At 30.1% G+C, this 21,938-nt stretch overlaps 1 protein-coding gene across 1 annotated transcript in view; it reads left to right on the top strand.

The window, feature by feature from the left end:
• Nucleotides 1-21,938, top strand: part of SCAP (SREBP cleavage activating protein) — a 135,299-nt gene that overhangs the window by 77,960 nt on the left and 35,401 nt on the right. The window contains exons 11-13 of the mRNA XM_075355725.1: nt 1,301-1,657; nt 3,492-3,638; nt 17,237-17,504. Coding sequence (XP_075211840.1) covers nt 1,301-1,657; nt 3,492-3,638; nt 17,237-17,504 — 772 coding nt within the window. The remainder of the gene's footprint in view (nt 1-1,300; nt 1,658-3,491; nt 3,639-17,236; nt 17,505-21,938) is intronic.

A 21,938-nucleotide genomic window follows, 5' to 3' on the forward strand; every position in this document is an offset into this window, starting at 1 on the left:
ACATTACAGAACTTCACAAAATTTAACCTTTCACTTTATAAAAGTCAGAATGTAAATAAATCCAGTTTTCAAAACAGCACTACCTATCGGATTTAATTCAAACTACTCTCTAAACACAACAGTCAGTTCAAAATACCCCTAACTTTCTTTCTACTAGTCAGATCAAGGATTTCAATAGCTTTAAACCTTTTCTGGAAAATAACCCTGCGTGTAAAATCGGTTCAGTAGTTTTTTAGTCTAGTCTATATCATTGTTAAACATTGCCTTATATATATATATATATATATATATATAAAAAGAAGTCTGTTTATATATTTGTTTGTTTCGTAAATATCTCAACACTGCCACCACCTAGTGGGTTCATTTTTTTGCAGAGGTATTTCTTTCCATGTAAGTAATATATATTCTGAAGATGATCCAAATTGGGCCATAAATACAATTTTTCAAAATATCTCAACCCCCAGCACTGCCTAGTGGGTCCATATTTTGCAGAAGTATTTCTTTTCATCTAATTAATATATACTCTGAATATGAGCCAAATCATACCATAAATACAATTTTTTGAAATATCTCGACCTCAGCACCATCTAGCGGGTTTAAACTAATTCAGAAACCTTTACGGGCATGCACATAACTCACCAAAGTTTCATTGCAATCAGATGAATGGTATAGTTGTATAGGAACACACACAGGACAAACAAACACATTCATTTTTATATATATAGAAGACTACAAAAGTATTTGTAAAAATTAAAATTTTTTAGTTTCCTATTTCATTCATCTTTTATGAAAATGTCTTTCCTTTTTAGCTGCAGTTAGATAAGCAACTAAGATATTTATGTAAAAGTTTTCTCCTTTATTTTATTAAACAGCTTTTACATTATTATTTTATTTTTGTATATATTTGTAAAAAAAGTACCCCAACTATAATTTTGTCACCATTGTATAAATGCAATACTTGGCATTTTTTTAGTTTTTATTTAATAATAAAATATTAAAGATTTAATAATAAAATTTATGTTATCTTTTATATGTATATATCTTTATATGTATAGTATGTATAAAGATTCGTGTACTGTGGAAGTTTTTTTTTTAATATAAAATCATTTGAGGATTGGAAAAGTAAGGAATAATTACAAATATTTGTCAAGAATACCCTTCTTTGTTGTTATTTTTTGTAGATTAATTTATTGAAGTCCTTCTATAGTCAGTAATTTCAGTAATTTATTATTTGAGTTTGACTATTAAATTAATCAATGCATTTTTATTGTTATTCATTGTTTTTCTTTTTTTTTTTCAGGAATTTTGTATATTTGCTATTGTTGGAGTACTATCAGATTTCTTCCTTCAGATGTTTTTTTTTACAACTATATTAGGATTAGATATTAGACAAGCAGATACAGTATCAGAACCTGCCCAGTCATTTTTACATCTTCGATATAATCCTACTCGAAATACTGGGTTATCACGGTCACGATCTCATCCCCGTTTAAGTAATACTGGTGGCACTCCAAAAATCCCTAAAAGATTAATGCTGGTTAATTTTTGGGCTAATACTAGAATTGTTCAACGTGCATTTATGGTTGTCATGGTGGTTTGGATTGGAGGAATAGTTTATAGTGCTGGTGTATTGGAACGATTTGTCTCTGTTGCTGAGGTGAGTATTGTTTAAGAATCATTAGATCACTACCCTGAATTCCTAAAATCTGTATTATATATGCAAATGATTGCTATAACCAAATGCCATTAGTAGAAGCATAATGCAATGCATCCTACGTAAGTACAACTAGCAGCTTTGAACTAAGTAAATGTGTTTGGTGTTGGTGGACAGTTTTCTTTTGTCACATTTACTTGCGATTGTGATTTTGGGAATGATCAATCTCAGAGAACAGTTCATCTATATAAAATTGCCACTAAAACCACAAAATATTAGTGCAAGCATTCAGTAACATTGCTTTACACCAGACACAAATGTATGACTAGTTTAAAGATTTTAAAAACAGCTGAACATCTGTTGATGATGAATGTTTGGGACAGCCATCTTCTACTGTAACACCAGAAAATGTCATTGCTGTTTGGAAAGTAATTGTAGAAGATCATAGATCAGCCAACAGTGATATATGTAACATTGTGGGATTATATAGCATACGACCCTGAAGCTAAAGAGCAAAATCCTAGTGGAAGATCCTCTTGACCTTGACCAAAAAAGATCAAAACTCAAAAGCAGCATCAGAACCTTATTTCTCTATTTCTTCAATACTGATGAGATTACCCTCCATAAGGAGTTCTTACCTACTGGTCGACAATTAATGGAAAAGTCTGTGTGCTGTAGTAAGGCTACTAAGAAAAGATATTAGACGGAGACATCCACAGAAGAGCTGCAAGGACCCAGTATGATATGATTGTATTAAGTGTTATATTTTAGGAACTTTTGAGGCCTCATATAAGTAGGTAATAGTTTCTATTTTTTATTCTGAAAGAATATTTTTATTTTCTTTGTGTACATTTTTTACAACTGATAAATAATATGATTTTTAAAAAACCTTAAAAACTCTTTCGATTCTTTAAATTTTGACTTTTGATTGGTAATGATATAAATAGAACTATTATAACAAACTAATCCTTCGTGCTGATTTGAAAGTATAATATTAAAAAAATAAAATAGTTTTGTTTAGTTTTTGAAACATTTTCATTTGAAATTTTAAGTTTTTGGTTTTAATTTTTTTTAAATTAATATCAAATCTGGAGAAACGAGTAACTGTGTGAAAAATAAACATTCACTAAAGACACAAAAAGGAAGATATTTGGATCTTCAAAGATTAAGAAAAGAACTGCACCGGAATATCATTAATACTCAGAAGAAACATCTACTGAATATGAACCGAGACTCTGAAATGTGGGAATGTGGATTATTTCCTTATACAACATTTTTTCATTAATTTTCTTGAATTTTTGTGTGTTACCTCTTTATACCAAAATGGCATCAATGTATATATTGCAGTTTTACTAAGCATTAACATTAGGGAGAAAAAACCTTAAAAATCATTTATATAGACAAGTAATTCTTCATCTAAAACATCTTCCTCTCTGAGTTATCTAGAAAAAGCTTTATAATCTCATTTAAAGCTGTTAAAGAAGATTACATTTAAAATATATCTTTTGCAGATCATATTCACTTTCTAGTAACAATTGAAGAAGTAGTTTTTTATAAAATAGGTTGGGAAGAGAATCTGTGAATGGGTAGCACAAAGACAAAATAAAACTGCATGTTTGGCAAGGATGTCTAAGTGTAGTTTTAGACAAAGATGGTTAAAATTTCATTTCTTTCTACTTATTTTTAAAAAGGAAGACATACTTGATGTTGAAACAGTTTACTGGTTTTTATGTAATATATTTTTTAACACATTGTTTTTCTGTTCTTTGATTTTACTAAGGTATAAGCATTACTATTTATAGGTATAATAAGAATTAACTTTTTATGTCTATTATAGAATGATGTGTCAACTTTAACCACGTCTACAAAAGATCCATTACATAATCAGTATCGTTCACCATTATCAGGAGAAGATGGAAGACGAGCAGCTATGTTAGATATGGAAGAAAAATTACTTGCTTCTCAGAGACATACTCTGAAACAGGTACTTTTTTGTTATGAAGTTTGTTTTATTCTTAACTGATTTAAAATTTTAAGTTTTACCTTTATGAAATTACAGGTTAAAAATGGTCTCCTACATATAAAAAAATACCTTTTGCTTATTCTGATGAAATTCTAAGAGATTTCTTTTAAATCGTTATCATATCATTTCTTTGTTTCTGGGTAATAAAAGAAAAAATGAAATGTTAAAAATATATTGTTATTTCAATGCAATTTCTTTCATAAAATTTTATAATTACAGTATTCTTTTAATACTAAATAAACTAAGCAAATTATTTTAATTCCCCTCTTCCCCCTCAGAAATAAAATCATAGTTCACAGCAAATGTTGCTGGTGATAAACAATATTTTAGGTGTAACAACTGTAGCCCACCGGGCTGGTCTAGTGGTGAACTCATCATTGCAAATCTGCTGATTTCGAAGTCGAGAGTTCTAAGGTTCAGATCCTAGTAAAGGCAGTTACTTTTACACAGATTTGAATATTAGATTATGGATACCAGTGTTTTTTGGTGGTTGGGTTTCAATTAATCACATATCTCAGGAAGGGTCGACCTGAGACTCACACATCATTTACATTCATACATATCCTCATTCATCCTCTGAAGTAATACCTTGCAGTGATTAAAGAGATGATGAGGTGTAAAAAGATGATGAGGTGTATAAAAAAAATTAATTTAAATGTCAGGAAAAGATTTTTGAAAGTGTATGTTTGGAGTGTCGCTTTATATGGAAGTGAAACTTGGACAATCGGAGTATCTGAGAAGAAAAGATTAGAAGCTTTTGAAATGTGGTGCTATAGGAGAATGTTAAAAATCAGATGGATGGATAAAGTGACAAATGAAGAGGTATTGCGGCAAATAGATGAAGAAAGAAGCATTTGGTAAAATATAGTTAAAAATATGTACTTATAGTGGTCTATAAGTACAGACTTATAGGCCACATACTAAGGCATCATGGAATAGTCGCTTTAATATTGGAAGGACAGGTAGAAGGGAAAAATTGTGTAGGCAGGCCACGTTTGGAATATGTAAAACAAATTGTTAGGGATGTAGGGTGTAGAAGGTATACTGAAATGAAACGACTAGCACTAGATAGGGAATCTTGGAGAGCTGCATCAAACCAGTCAAATGACTGAAGACAAAAAAAAAGAGGTGTAAAAACTGTAAGGATAAATTGTGAAAGTGAAATAAAAATATTTTTTACATTCTGTAATATAAAGTAAAAGCCAAAAGGTATTTTAAGGAATCCCTACTTCAAGTAAAAGCAAACAAAGCTACTATTTTGTATTCAACATTAAATTTGTGCGTTGTGAAAGAGGTCAGTGAAATTTATTATGTAATAAATACTTTACTTAATAAATATATTAAATATATTACTAATTTCTTTCACATCTACCAGTAAAAATACATTATTCAATCGTATCAACAGGGTTGGTGACTATTGGAAACATATATAAAATATTGTCTCAATTACCATCTTTGAATCTAGCCTTAATGATATTGCATTTTCAGGGGTGATATTTATTGGTTGATCTGATGCGTGTGTTAGATTTGGTTTGAGTAGTCTCAATCCATAGCCTGTTAGACTACTAATACTGCAATCTTTATCTGAAAAATCTATCCAAACTGTGCCTTTAATTTTGGTCTGTAATGTATTGTTCACGTTAATGGAAACAGTTTGTTTAAAGTTTTTTATTTCGGCTTGAATATATTCATTGATACCTTCAGTCTCATAACTGCTTGTCTGTATGGTTATTTAATGTTTTTCAGTTACAGCATACTTATTGTTTTCATCTTTTTTCACATCTTCATTAAACATTGAACACAATTTATTGTTTTCATTTTCTTTGACATTCAGAATACTGTTACCTGTCATTAATCATTTTTTTTTTTTTTTTTTTTTTTTGTCTTCAGTCATTTGACTGGTTTGATGCAGCTCTCCAAGATTCCCTATCTAGTGCTAGTCGTTTCATTTCAGTATACCCTCTACATCCTACATCCCCAACAATTTGTTTTACATACTCCAAACGTGGCCTGCCTACACAATTTTTCCCTTCTACCTGTCCTTCCAATATTAAAGCGACTATTCCAGGATGCCTTAGTATGTGGCCTATAAGTCTGTCTCTTCTTTTAACTATATTTTTCCAAATGCTTCTTTCTTCATCTATTTGCCGCAATACCTCTTCATTTGTCACTTTATCCACCCATCTGATTTTTAACATTCTCCTATAGCACCACATTTCAAAAGCTTCTAATCTTTTCTTCTCAGATACTCCGATTGTCCAAGTTTCACTTCCATATAAAGCGACACTCCAAACATACACTTTCAAAAATCTTTTCCTGAGATTTAAATTAATTTTTGATGTAAACAAATTATATTTCTTACTGAAGGCTCGTTTAGCTTGTGCTATTCGGCATTTTATATCGCTCCTGCTTCGTCCATCTTTAGTAATTTTACTTCCTAAATAACAAAATTCTTCTACCTCCATAATCTTTTCTCCTCCTATTTTCACATTCAGCGGTCCGTCTTTGTTATTTCTACTACATTTCATTACTTTTGTTTTGTTCTTGTTTATTTTCATGCGATAGTTCTTGCGTAGGACTTCATCTATGCCATTCATTGTTTCTTCTAAATCCTTTTTACTCTCGGCTAGAATTACTATATCATCAGCAAATCGTAGCATCTTTATCTTTTCACCTTGTACTGTTACTCCAAATCTAAATTGTTCTTTAACATCATTAACTGCTAGTTCCATGTAAAGATTAAAAAGTAACGGAGATAGGGAACATCCTTGTCGGACTCCCTTTCTTATTAGGGCTTCTTTCTTATGTTCTTCAATTGTTATTGTTGCTGTTTGGTTCCTGTACATGTTAGCAATTGTTCTTCTATCTCTGTATTTGAACCCTAATTTTTTTAAAATGCTGAACATTTTATTCCAATCTACGTTATCGAAAGCCTTTTCTAGGTCTATAAACGCCAAGTATGTTGGTTTGTTTTTCTTTAATCTTCCTTCTACTATTAATCTGAGGCCTAAAATTGCTTCCCTTGTCCCTATACTTTTCCTGAAACCAAATTGGTCTTCTCCTAACATTTCTTCCACTCTCCTCTCAATTCTTCTGTATAAAATTCTAGTTAAGATTTTTGATGCATGACTAGTTAAACTAATTGTTCTATATTCTTCACATTTATCTGCCCCTGCTTTCTTTGGTATCATAACTATAACACTTTTTTTGAAGTCTGACGGAAATTCCCCTTTTTCATAAATATTACACACCAGTTTGTATAATCTATCAATCGCTTCCTCACCTGCACTGCGCAGTAACTCTACAGGTATTCCGTCTATTCCAGGAGCCTTTCTGCCATTTAAATCTTTTAATGCTCTCTTAAATTCAGATCTCAGTATTGTTTCTCCCATTTCATCCTCCTCAACTTCCTCTTCTTCCTCTATAAAACCATTTTCTAATTCATTTCCTCCGTATAACTCTTCAATATATTCCACCCATCTATCGACTTTACCTTTCGTATTATATATTGGTGTACCATCTTTGTTTAACACATTATTAGATTTTAATTTATGTACCCCAAAATTTTCCTTAACTTTCCTGTATGCTCCGTCTATTTTACCAATGTTCATTTCTCTTTCCACTTCTGAACACTTTTCTTTAATCCACTCTTCTTTCGCCAGTTTGCACTTCCTATTTATAGCATTTCTTAATTGCCGATAGTTCCTTTTACTTTCTTCATCATTAGCATTCTTATATTTTCTACGTTCATCCATCAGCTGCAATATATCGTCTGAAACCCAAGGTTTTCTACCAGTTCTCTTTATTCCGCCTAAGTTTGCTTCTGCTGATTTAAGAATTTCCTTTTTAACATTCTCCCATTCTTCTTCTACATTTTCTACCTTATCTTTTTTACTCAGACCTCTTGCGATGTCCTCCTCAAAAATCTTCTTTACCTCCTCTTCCTCAAGCTTCTCTAAATTCCAACGATTCATCTGACACCTTTTCTTCAGGTTTTTAAACCCCAATCTACATTTCATTATCACCAAATTATGGTCGCTATCAATGTCTGCTCCAGGGTAAGTTTTGCAGTCAACGAGTTGATTTCTAAATCTTTGCTTAACCATGATATAATCTATCTGATACCTTCCAGTATCGCCTGGCTTTTTCCAAGTGTATATTCTTCTATTATGATTTTTAAATTGGGTGTTGGCAATTACTAAATTATACTTCGTGCAAAATTCTATAAGTCGGTCCCCTCTTTCATTCCTTTTGCCCAGCCCGTATTCACCCACTATATTTCCTTCCTTGCCTTTTCCAATGCTTGCATTCCAATCTCCAACTATTATTAAATTTTCATCTCCTTTTACGTGTTTAATTGCTTCATCAATCTCTTCGTATACACACTCTACCTCATCATCATCATGGGCGCTTGTAGGCATATAAACGTTAACAATCGTTGTCGGTTTAGGTTTTGATTTTATCCTTATTACAATGATTCTATCGCTATGCGTTTTGAAATACTCCACTCTCCTCCCTATCTTCTTGTTCATCACGAAACCTACTCCTGCCTGCCCATTATTTGACGTTGAGTTAATTACTCTAAAATCACCTGACCAAAAGTCGCCTTCCTCTTCCCACCGAACCTCACTAATTCCTACTATATCCACATTCACCCTATCCATTTCCCTTTTTAAATTTTCTAGCCTACCAACCTTTTTTAAGCTTCTAACATTCCACGCTCCGACTCGTAGAATGTTATTTTTTAATTTTCTGGTGACCCCTTCCTTAGTAGTCCCCACCCGGAGATCCGAACGGGGGACTATTTTACCTCCGGAATATTTTACCAAGGAAGGCGCCTCCATTATTGCTATGTGAAAATGCAGAGAGCCACATTTTCTTGGAAAAAAAGCAGCTGTAGTTTTCCATTGCTTTCAGCTGCGCAGTACTCAGAGGACTGAGTGATGTTGATACGGCCGTTTAAGTCATTGTGACTCCCGCCCCTAACAACTACTGAAAGAGCTGCTGCCCTCTTTCAGGAATCATTCCTTAGTCTGGCTCTCAACAGATACCTCTCCGATATGGTTGCACCTTCGGTCCAGCTACTCTGTATCCCTGAGCACTCAAGCCCCCTCACCAACGGCAAGGTCTCATGATTCATAGAGGAGGCATTAATCATTGTAAACCCATTTTATATTGTCCTTTTGAAAGATCAGTTGGCGGGAAATATATACTTCTAATCACTGAACTAGTACCATTAATCAATAATAGAAGCATCATATCTGTAGTAAAAAAAGTGTAACAAACATTAATATTTTATTCGCCTAAAAACTCTAAACATAATCAACTACAAATTACATCATCATCGGCTTAATATCTATTATTATTGTATGTTACATTAGATTCATTGAAATAATTCATCAATTCTATTGGTGGATTCATATTGCCGATACTATCAAAATAATTACATTTTTATCAATTTTTTTAAAACAAACCCAATGTGTACTGTGACTGAAGAATCAAAATTGACTATAGTGCGTTCATTTTTCCAATCTTTTTTGGTAAAACATTTTGCATATTCAACCAATTCATAATCATATAAAGCGCGTTTCAGTATTAAATTATTTTTTTTTACCAGCAACTTTTTTCTTAATAGTACCGCCACCTTTCTTTAATTTTAATCTGCCGCTTTAGTTAAACTGCTAACTGGCGTGATCACACGTTCCCAAGCTCCTTCAGCTATTGCTTTATCGGCTTCAGATCTGGTTTTGCTATCTGAATATTTCAAATAAGCTATATTATGCCGTTTACAAGCCTTGTCCAATTTATTGATACCTTTGTGCCACGCTTCAGCCTCTTATTTAATTTCATACCAGGACTGCAATAATTGTAACCTGAAATATGCCCCTCAAATGGTAATAAATCTGCAGCTTTATTGACTTCAGAACCAATAATACCACATCCTTTTTTTTGCATTCTTTTTCTTCATATGTATATTTAAAAGAATTTATTTCTATTCAAATACATTATTGATATAAATCGATCAGGGTTAATGATTCTTTAATGTATCACTCATTCCACCAGCTGCAATTCCAGCCGATAAAATAAATAAATTTTTATTTAGATTTTTTTCAAATCCTCTCAACTTTTCCACCACATTTTTACAATAAACAGCAATCTATAACAGCAACATTTCCAGGGTTAATGATTCTTTAATGTATCTAAATTTTAGTCTCTTCAATTCGAGTGACCAAAACATTACATATAAAGCAAATAAAAACAATAGATTTATTGATGAAACAGATTATATTTACAGTTAATTATGCTAAACCAGTTTAACCTAAACAAAATAATTAAATTACATTCAGTTTCATTAAGTTTTTCACTTTCAATCCAAGGTACGCGTTCATATTTTGATATTACCATTTGTGTGATTCCCATACCCCTTTGTACCATAAAATATCTATTACCAATATTAGTAAGGATGACTTAATTTCACTGTGATATTCAACATCAATTATACCTCGTGAACTGGTAACTATAATGCCGTCTTTAGCCATTGAACCTGAACTAGACATTATTAATGGTGTAAAATTTTTCAGTAATGATATAGCAATACCGGTTGGGATGATTTTTATTGCACCAACTTTTAAAATTGTATCGATTGCTGAAATGAAATCTAAGCCCGTGCTTTGTTCTGTAGCATATTTGGGAACATCAACACAATTATTCAATTTCATAACTAATTACATCAACAATTTCAGACATTTTTAAATATCTATATAAAAAAGTAATAATCTATATAAAAAGTTAATAATGCAAAACCAATACTTTATAAACATTATTCCATCAGTCGGAATTTAGGCTGATGAAATTTACATTATTTTTTCTGCGATATATGTCGCAGAAAAAATCAATATCATTTCTATATCAAATCAATATTCATTTCGCAATATCATTTCTGCGATAATCATGTTAATTTCTTGCATTTTATTCTCTATGTATGTAATGATGATAGCTTTAATGTAACACAGCTATTTATCTCATCATCTATCTAGTTCTCAACTTTTGTTTTAAACAACGTAATTGTATCTTTCATGAACTCTCTAGTTTCTTCAGCCAATGCCAGTTTTTCAGCCTCTATGTGCTTTTTAATGTGCTCATCGTAGTCATTCAATCTTTCCAAACTGACAAACTGTTCACTGAGATTGGTTGTGTATTCGTTAAACATATTTTTAGCTTGTTTAAAATCCACTGCGTCATCATCATCAATCGGATCAGATACATTACACAATCTGATTTTTCATATCATAATTTCTATCATCAATCATTGAAAAACCGATCCCGGGAGAACCTCTTGACCCCTTTCCCCATTTTTTACTGTTGCGTAATCTTAAACTTGACATTGTCTATTTGTAAAAAATAGAAAACAAAAATAAACACTCTATTCAAATTTAATGTTTGTAATTTGTCAATTACGGATATAATTTCATTTGAAACAGCCATGTTTTCGGCATTGTATCCACCCAAAAGCATATACAATTTATTGACCAATTCGTTTGGATTGTCCAATCATTTATAAACTGGATTATAATTTAATCACACATGCTGCTACTAAACTATGTTGATGGTGTTTTATACAGAGAAACAGATCTATCGTTTCTTTTTGAAGGGAGATGCTTTCCAACCAATTCATTATATTTAAAAGATATATCTGTTTTTACAGTACTGGCATCTATTATTTGAGCACCAGTATGGTGTAGCTTTTCACCATAAGTTTGTATATCTGCTGTGTGAACTATTTTTAGGTCTGGATTTAAAAAAATTAACAACTTAAAATGCCTGGTGTAGCATTGACTCACTGCTTGTGTAATGTATGATTTAAATTTTCATGTACAAGTTATTATTTTCTTGTTGCAATTCTTCTTCATTATTTTCTACATATCGCAATTTCAATTGCAGCTGTATATTATTATTTTTAATTTCATTAAAATCTTTGCTGAAATACTCTAACTATACTAGAACAGTTGACATAAAAGTTTGGGGATATCCAAGAAGCTATTGTTAGTATTAAATAATCACAAACGTTGGTTCCTCTTATGATTTCACAATTACCACCGGTAAATTTAAACATTATTCCATCAGCTGCAATCTGAGCTGATGCATCAGCTCAAATTCGGTCCGATAAAAAGATATTATAATTCTTTATATTGTTTATTTTCTAACCATTTTTTAAGTTGTTTCTCACTATTATGACATAACTTTGTAGTGTTAAAAAACCCTGTATTTGCATTAGTAATTAACTTAAAATCACCGAAAATACACGTACGAATAGTTATCTTTAATTTGTTCATAACATACATCAGTTAGACTCATTGTTACGAATTTGTAAATGTACTAAACTTTTTTAACAACAATAAAATGTTAATTTTACATCTGTATAGACATGTCGAAAAGATGTCTAAGATTGATGAACTTTGTAATCGCACAAATGGTATAATTAAATGTAAAAAAAGTTAGTGAATTACAGCCTAATACGGTTTATAGACATTAAATTTGGTGGTGCGATTATTGCAATAATTGAAGACTTTGGTAGCATATTTTTACCAAAGAAATTTAGCAAAATATTTATGCAATCTGGTTTGGATGTTTATATTACCTTGAAATTAAGATTTTTTAACTAATAGCTTTTGAGAAGCTTCGTCCATAGTTAGATCTAAATCATTACAATTATATATATAGGTATATTTTTAGTTTTAAAAGCTGTTTTGACTAACAATTTGGTCGCTTTTGAGTTTTTTCTTATGTACATTTCAATACTAGATTAAATTTTACATCTGTTGTTACATACAGTTCTAAAATGTTGAAAATGCAATTTCTTATACTGTTTAAGAATAAATATATCTTTATTTTTTTCATCTACATTTTTATAATAAGTGATTAAAATGTTTTTAAACGTGTTTTCTAAAATTGTAAATGAATTCGAGCTATATTTAACTAATCTGGTTCATTTTTTAGTAGTTTCATAATCATTCTCTAAACAGACATATTTACAGTTATGGTGTCTATATAATAAATGAAGAAAGTATTGTATAGTATTGTATTTATATTGTTAAATATGCTATTGTGCACGCATAAAAAACTGTAATTTATATTAAACAGAGATGAAAGGTCAATGCTATATCTACTACATTATTAATATCTATCTTAAATTTAATTTTTATCGTTTTCATTAAAACAGCTAATTAATATTTCATTTAATGTTACATGAATGAATAATTGATGGCTGCTGTGGGGAATTCCCTGACGTCATAGATAGGCTATATTATGTTACTGATATATTAAAGAATCATTAACAGCTGATGTCATCAACAACTGCTCTGGCCATCGAAGAGAAGAGTTCCCTGTATTGAAGAGCCTGGACGGGTAGTTTCCTAACTTTTTAAAATTTTCCCTATATGATTCCTATCAATGTTGGGCTTCTGCAGTATATAGCATTATTTTTCAGTCAAAAATGCCCTAAGATGCACCCTTTTCTAGATATTTTTAGATACTGAAAAAAATACATTAAAGAATCATTAATGTGAAAATTATGCAAGTGAAAGAATGCAAAATACATGCAAGTGTGTAATTTTACCTGTAAAAAATATTTAAAAAAACTGCATTAAAGAATCACGAGGTGAAATCTGGGGTGAACCCTTCAACTATCATTACTCAATATATATTCGCATCGCGTATTAAGGCAGCAAATTCAAAACAAGTCTTAAAAACATGCTTTGTATATCTTTTTTTTTACTAATCTCACTTTTATAGATAAAATTAAGACATCTCTTTACCTTTTTTTACTAAATATTGCAATTCTTGTTTTCAATACGTTTCCTATTTATATATTATATATATATTTCACACTATTCCTTCAGAACTTTAAATTTCTTTTGAACTTCAACAAACTATTAGGTTTTAAAACTATTGTAAGTAAAATGTAATGTATATCTACCTTCCAAATTACTTATGACTACATCTTAACACCTTCTCTCTTCTAAGAATTCATTAATGTTATCCATAAAACTATTTAATAACTGAGATGAGATAGAATCACAGTTTTGTAGAAATCCTTATGACATATCAAATAAAACTATTTAATAACTGAGATGAGATAGAATCACAGTTTTGTAGAAATCCTTATGACATATCAAATATTTAAGTATGTATGCATTAACTATTTTTAAATTAACAACGTTCGTAATTAATTAACTTTATAACATTTCAGTTAACATACTATACAAAATTATTTCATAATTTTTTTCCCGCAATAGGTAGTTGGGTATCTCATTGTTTTCTTTTTTACAATTACACTGCTTACATCCCATAATTTTTAAATTAAGAGTATTGTTCTATCTATTACCTAAATTTCTTGTATCCAAGATATAAATATTTTTAAAAGAAATAAATACTTTTTTTTTATTCACCCATTAACAATACATTAGAAAGCCCTTTTATATTACAAAATAATATACTAATTGTTTGGGTACACCCAAAAAATTTTGGTAAAAACTTATTTTTATATTAGTAGCTGAAACTATTTCTTTTTGGCTAATTTCTGAAACAGAATTGTATATATATTGTGATCATGAAAAATTTCAATTTTCAGATTTCAACGGAAATATCCATTTTGACCATCCCTGAATCCATTTTGACTATTTCGGCATGATGTCTATATGTTCATATGTCTATATGTATGTACATTGCATAACTCAAAAACGATTAGCCGTAGGATGTTGAAATTTTGTATGTAGGACTGTTGTAACATCTAGTTGTACACCTTCCCGTTTAATTGCAATCCACTGAATGAAAATTGTTAAAAAAAACCCCAAAATTAAAAAAAAATTAGATTTTGGACTTTTTCTTAACTGCAGTAATAAGCCCTCATTGAGAGGTTTTCAACAATATATCAGACTTCATCTCCTTTTTGATTTATTAATAAAAAATATTGTTGTAAAAAAAAAATTTATGATAAATAATAATTAAATAATACCAAAAAAGTATGAAAAAATATCAGAAGTTTTTAATGAAATAAAATTTTATGTACTTTTCATTTTAAAAAAACTGTGTAAATGTTATTTAATAGGCTTACAAGGAAGTCATGTGTTGTCCATGTTAGATTTTTAAATTCTATATTTAATATTTATAGAACATATTCTTCTTTCCGGTTGAAAAAAGGTGTAACAAAGTTCTAATTTTAATTTATAATAAAAAAATGTATTTAAAGAAATTATATATAAATTAATTCTAGCAAAAGTATTACATGGTTTATGTTTCATTACACATGATTTTGATAAATTTTTTTGTCAGTTGTAACAAAATAACATTCATGAATTCAGCATACTAACAACAATGAAAAGCTTCAAAACCCTGAAAATTTTTAGCTATTTCTTGAGTTGTGATTTTTTTAACACAGCTGTAAACCCCAGTGTTTTCCTTTTTTGTCCCCAAAACACAAATATAATTTTAGATAAATCATTCACATAAAGCTGTATAAATCATTCAAAAGAATGAATCATTCATGCGCTGTGCATAGCTGCTCAGCGCACCATGTGGTTTACTCTACACAAATAGCAGCTAAAATAAAAATGTGAGCACATACATCAAACAAACAAACCCATACACCATCCTTTTTTATGGGAAATAAAGAAATGTTTCTTAATACTACAACAAATGAAAATCATGGATAGTTTCTTTCCTTCAAGTAGAACATTTTGTTATATACCAGAATGAAATAATCAGATTTGCAATTGTTACTATATTTTAAACTTTCTGATAAAGTGATAATTGATAATTTCATAAATTTTTAATTTCACTGATTAATAAATCCATTACTATTTATTAGTTATAACAGCAACTTTTTCGGTTGGGATTTGATATTTAATTAATTTGATTTAATTATTCTGATTTAATTATTTAATTATTATTATTAATAATAATTATTAATTATTATTATTATTATTAATTATTATTAATAATTATTTAATTATTTATTCTGATTTAATTTTGATTTAATTATTTAATTTGATTTAATTATTCTGTGAAATATTATATTTGATGATAACGTACACTGGAATAAAATGTTCAGCATTTCAAAAAAATTAGGGTTCAAATACAGAGATAGAAGAACAATTGCTAACAGGAACCAAACACGTACAAACGTACAGGAACCAAACAGCAACAGTAATAATTGAAGAACATAAGAAAGACGCCGTAATAAGAAAGGGAGTGCGACAAGGATGTTCCCTATCTCTGTTACTTTTTAATCTTTACATGGAACTAGCAGTTAATGATGTTAAAGAACAATTTAGATTCGGAGTAACAGTACAAGGTGAAAAGATAAAGATGCTACGATTTGCTGATGATATAGTAATTCTAGCCGAGAGTAAAAAGGATTTAGAAGAAACAATGAACGGCATAGATGAAGTCCTATGCAAGAACTATCGCATGAAAATAAACAAGAACAAAACAAAAGTAATGAAATGTAGTAGAAATAACAAATATGGACCACTGAATGTGAAAATAGGAGGAGAAAAGATTATGGAGGTAGAAGAATTTTGTTATTTGGGAAGTAGAATTACTAAAGATGGACGAAGCAGGAGCGATATAAAATGCCGAATAGCACAAGCGAAACGAGCCTTCAGTAAGAAATATAATTTGTTTACATCAAAAATTAATTTAAATGTCAGGAAAATATTTTTGAAAGTATATGTTTGGAGTGTCGCTTTATATGGAAGTGAAACTTGACAATCGGAGTATCTGAGAAGAAAAGATTAGAAGCTTTTGAAATGTGGTGCTATAGGAGAATGTTAAAAATCAGATGGGTGGATAAAGTGACAAATGAAGAGGTATTGCGGCAAATAGATGAAGAAAGAAGCATTTGGAAAAATATAGTTAAAAGAAGAGACAGATTTATAGGCCACATACTAAGGCATCCTGGAATAGTCGCTTTAATATTGGAAGGACAGGTAGAAGGAAAAAATTGTGTAGGCAGGCCATGTTTGGAATATGTAAAACAAATTGTTAGGGATGTAGGATGTAGAGGGTATACTGAAATGAAACGACTAGCACTAGATAGGGAATCTTGGAGAGCTGCATCAAACCAGTCAAATGACTGAAGACAAAAAAAAAAGAAAAAAAAGATAAATATGTCAAGACTGTACTGTTAGATCTTCATAAAGTATCTTGTATACATGATCAGTTCTATTTTTATTGTTAAGAGTCTGACACCCTCTCACAGAAATATTGTTCTGCTTCTTTTTTTGTGTGGTTTACTCACTGGAGTATATAGGTTGGTCAAAAAAGTTTGTGGGAAATAATTAAGGCTAATTTATTGTTTGTAGTTCAGTCCTTTAACTGATAAAGTATTTATTAATGATTTAGATTTTATTATTGTTGTTATTAAGTAGTAATAAAAAGAAAAAAATTTCTTTCTGTTAACATTTTAGGATTTGTATTTGTGTTGATTATTGTTAAAAATACCAAAAAAATAACATGCATTTTTCTGTTCATAATATAACAATAATCTGTTTTTATAGGTACAGGATGACTCCGACCTTTTACGTTTACGACCTAGTGATTATGAGCCGTGGAGACGATTATCACCACATCACTGGTCTACAGTATTATCGCTTCACAATAACACACCTCTTGCTGGTGGTTACATTACATTGTTACCAGCAATTCATGTTGCTTCACCTGTTTCTCCAGATAGGGCGGTTGCTCTTCGTAATCCATTTGAAAAACAAATGCCTCAGTTTCAGTGGCATTCCCTTGCATTGGCACTCGACCCTCTTGATCTTTCTGGTCAGTTTTGCAGTTTATTTTTTTATGAATTTGAATATTTTAATTGTTTATCAAAATTTTGGTTAATCTTTTCTTTCAGATTTTTTAAAAATACTTTTTTGATTATGAAATTGTTATCATTACATCGTGATCATTTATTACAACATTCACAGTCAGTTACTTGAAGACCAGATTCTACTCAAATTTTGAAAATGTTTATTTGAACAATTTTTTCATAATACGATTCAAATTATAAAAATATTCAAATCACATATATCTTAATTTCATTACAAATGTTAAAATTTATTTTGTTATACTTTTTTTTTATCTCCGGGCCCACCGTTAGATATTGCTTCAGAGGATGAGATGAATGATTTGTAACATGTGTGAAAATACCATGCCTGACCAGGATTCGAACCCAGGACCTCCGGATGAAAAGCCAAGATGCTACCACTCGGCTGTTCATTCAGAGGCCCCGGGTTCAAATCCCGGTCAGGCATGGCATTTTCACACATGCTACAAATCATTCATATCATCCTCTGAAGCAATACCTAATGGTGGACCCAGAGGTTATAAAAAAAATTGTTATACCTGGGATGCAGGTTCTTAACAATTTCATTCTCAGTCACTTATCATATTATTTATTACTAATATTTGAAAACTCATATTCTCATTGTTATTAGTTTTTTAGTTTTTCTAATAAATAAGAATTGTTTTGAAAAACTACACTTCAAATATTTTTAAAGATAAAACTCCGGCAGTGTAAGATCAGGAAATTTTGATTACTCAAACTTGGTTAATCTCAGTCTTCCAAGATTAAATGAAAACCTAAAATATCTTGCAGTAAGTCTATCATTTTGTTGAACAGTATCACCATCTTACTGAAACCAAAATTATCTTTTTTTGGTTTGTCTAAAAATGGAATAAACTATGAGATTAAGCCACAGTCAGAATAAGTGACTAGATCAGTTGTAAAAATTATTCATGTTGAAAAATTAAGGCTAGTTCCATCTTTTCAGAAAAAAAGAACTATAATTGAAACTTATCCACCAAAACATGGTAAACAGATTAGTAACTTTACCAAGTTAACACCAATTATCAATTTAACTCAAAAAAGAAAGAAATCTCAAACTAAAAAGAAATCTAGTTTTAAAAGATCTATTTATCTATAACAATAAACATTCTATTTCTTATATTAACACAGATTTAGAAATACTTGAAATTAAAGATGACGTAAAATTAAATATATTAGAAAAATATTAGATACATAAATACAAACAAAATTTCAGTTTGATAAACAATCAGGCAGTGTTTGAGGGAGACAGTCTTATAAAAACTACAACAGATAGCAGCACTTGTATAGATTAATACACAATTTTAATTACTTTAGTATTACTTTTAAAATTTTTATTATGCAATAATGGAATTATTTCAATCATGACTGAGGATGTGGGATCCCATGAAAGACTGACAAAAGATTAAAGTAAGATATGTTTATCTCAATATTCTGTACTAGGTGGTTTACTTTAATAGAATTTAAATTATTATTATCTTTTACGATCGTTTAGCATCACTTTTTTATTATCGATTATCCAAGTCTCTTCGACAGGACTGTTTGAGCCTTACAGTCCTCCCAGTACTTCTTCATATGTTCCAATCTTTGTGTCCTTTCTAGTGTTGAAAATGTTCGTGTTGTGAGTGTGAAGTGAGTGTTTTTGTCCTTGGTTTCTTGTTTATTTTTATCTTATCTATGGTGTCTTCTGATGTAAAGCCAATTTCCTTCAGATCCTCTCTTATTTCTCTGATCCATCTGCATCTATCTCGATGTTTTCTGACTGGAGATTGTACTGTAGTAGCTGTTTCAGAAGTCTTGAATCTTGCATCCTCTTGATATGTCCAAAGAATCCTACTCTCCACATACACATGTTACCAGTGATTGGTTCTAACTCTTTCTACACAACTTTGTTGAGCACAATCCACCACTGTTCATCTCTTTCTGGTACTTTCGATGCAGATTCTTCCAATTCTTCTTTCTATTTTCTGGAGTCTGTTTGTCTTTGATTGTTAGTTCAGGTGGTAGAGTGCATAAGTGGTGGTGGTTGCATAAGTGGCTTCTGGTTTTATAACTTTGTTGTGTCTTATTTTTGTGTTTATTGATTGACCTTTTTTTATTGTAAGTATACCAGGTTAACTTTTTGAGCTTTAGCTAGTTTGTTTTTTCGTATTTGGATTGAGGTTTTTAGTTTAGGTTGTGTGTTACTATTTCTCCAAGGTATTTAAATTTGGTTACCATTTTGATTTTATACCGTTTATGTTTACTTCTTTTAAGCATGTTCATTTTTGGGGCATAATGTATGTCTTTTCAAATGATATTTTGAGGCCAGTTTTATTTGCAGTGTTTTGAAGTTCTAATATCTGTGATTTAGCTTCGTTGATGTAGTTTACTGGCAGTGCCAACTTGTTGGCAAAATCAAAACAGTTTGTTTTGATTTTTTTGACATATTTTTACTTTGGGAACATTTTTTGAGCCATTCACTCATTACCATTTCTAGAGTGTAATTGAATAATAGCGGTGAGAGCCCATCGCCTTGGCCCAGTCCTGATTTGATTTCAATGGTTTCAAGAGCTAACCTCTCAATTTTACCTTCAACTTGGTGTTTGTGAGGGTCAGTTTTTATCATGTTTATTAATTTGGTATCTAGTCCAAGGTGTCTTAGAATTTTTAATAGAGATTTTCTGTGAATGCAGTCATAAGCTTTCTTGAAATCTACAAATGCTGTCAACATGTTTCTGTTTCTTTTCCTGTTGTAATGCATTATTAGCTTGAGACTCATGATCTGGTCTTAACAGTTCCTCCATGGTCTGAAACCTCCTTGGTATTCTCCTAGTTCTTTCTTGAGTTGTGAACTGATTCTGTTGAGGATGATTCTTAAAAGAAAGATTCATTAATTTTGTGAAACGATTTTACACCAAAACACTTCACAATGCAGTCCATGACTCCAGTGCAACCAAATACTTTAGTCAGCTGTAGGATGCTACTAACTCCATCTTCCCCCTTCACCTAGAACAGTATTCTAGCTGAAAGGGTGAAGATGGTTATTATATGAATATTATACTCAAATAGTATTATAATCATGGATATTAATCACCTAATTCAGTAGCACATCTTGTATATACTTATTTATTTTGAAGGTAATATGTCAGTTTTGTGGTTAGGTTATGTTTTAAAAACTGTAAAATATTATGTTATTTGATAACTTGTTTGTACTGTTTAAATGAAATTGTGTCTGTTCATAAATATTTTATTAGAATTAGGACTGAATTTATGTATAATTGTTTTTCACTTTGATTTATTTTTGATTAACTTGTTTTGAAAAAAGTTCTAAATCATAAAACAAAAACGTTACAACAGATGAGGAAGGGAAAAAAATTCCATTATTATTTGTGTGTGTGTGTTATTTTTTTAAACATAGCTATCCAGTTAATGACATGCTAAGCATTATTTATTAATAATTTTATCAACTGTTAGTTTACAGTTATAATTTATTGCTGTGATTATATATCAGTTCCTTTAGTAACTAACACAGGACAAGTTTTTTTTCCATAAGAGTTTTATTATACTCATTCATTAAGTTTAGGAACTGTATTTAAATGTTCATGATCTTTGTATATTTATGAGATTACTTGAGTTGATTTATTTTTAATTACTGTGTATAAAATTGCTTTCTTTATCTGTATTTTTTTCTCACTTTTTATTTTTTTTTTATCAACTAATAATCTAATACAATGCCTATGTTGGAGTAATACAATGCCTAATATTTATAATAAATAAAATATTTTTAAACTTTACTGTAACCTTAAAATTTAAACTATCACTGTAAAAACTGGTAAACAGTAAGCACATGATTGATAAAACATCCAATTTTTTTTTCCAAAATTTTTAGTTTGAAATTATGAACAAGATAATCTCAACAAATTTGTTATTATTTTAGCTTTCTGGGAGAGGACACTGTGAGCTCAGCCAATTAAAAGTTGGTTAATGTAGTGAAACTCTTAATTAAACTGTGGAAAGAATTGTGATTATTTCTCTTATTATTTTATGATTTCTAAATTATGTTAGTTGTAAATTTATTATTTTGCAATAATTATTGTTATTGTATAACTTAAGTATTATGTAAGAAAATAAATATAAAAAAGTTCAGTTTATAATGATGAAAATTATAATAATACTGCTAAAATAATCTCTTGTGTTTTGTATTGGAAAAATTAGTCTTTTAAATGTCAAATTTTCTCAGAAATTGTTAAGGAAAGTAACATTTCTTGTTCATGACTCACGAATTATATTAATTTAAAATTTAAACTTTAGTTAGCAACAAACTACTTCAAAATGTTTTCAGCTCTGCTTTGTGACCATCCTCAGTAATTACTGCTGCTGTTTTCATTCTGGCATCAGCT

The sequence above is a fragment of the Lycorma delicatula genome, chromosome 2, assembly GCF_047948215.1.
Source record: "Lycorma delicatula isolate Av1 chromosome 2, ASM4794821v1, whole genome shotgun sequence".
Classification (NCBI taxonomy): Eukaryota; Metazoa; Arthropoda; class Insecta; order Hemiptera; family Fulgoridae; genus Lycorma; species Lycorma delicatula.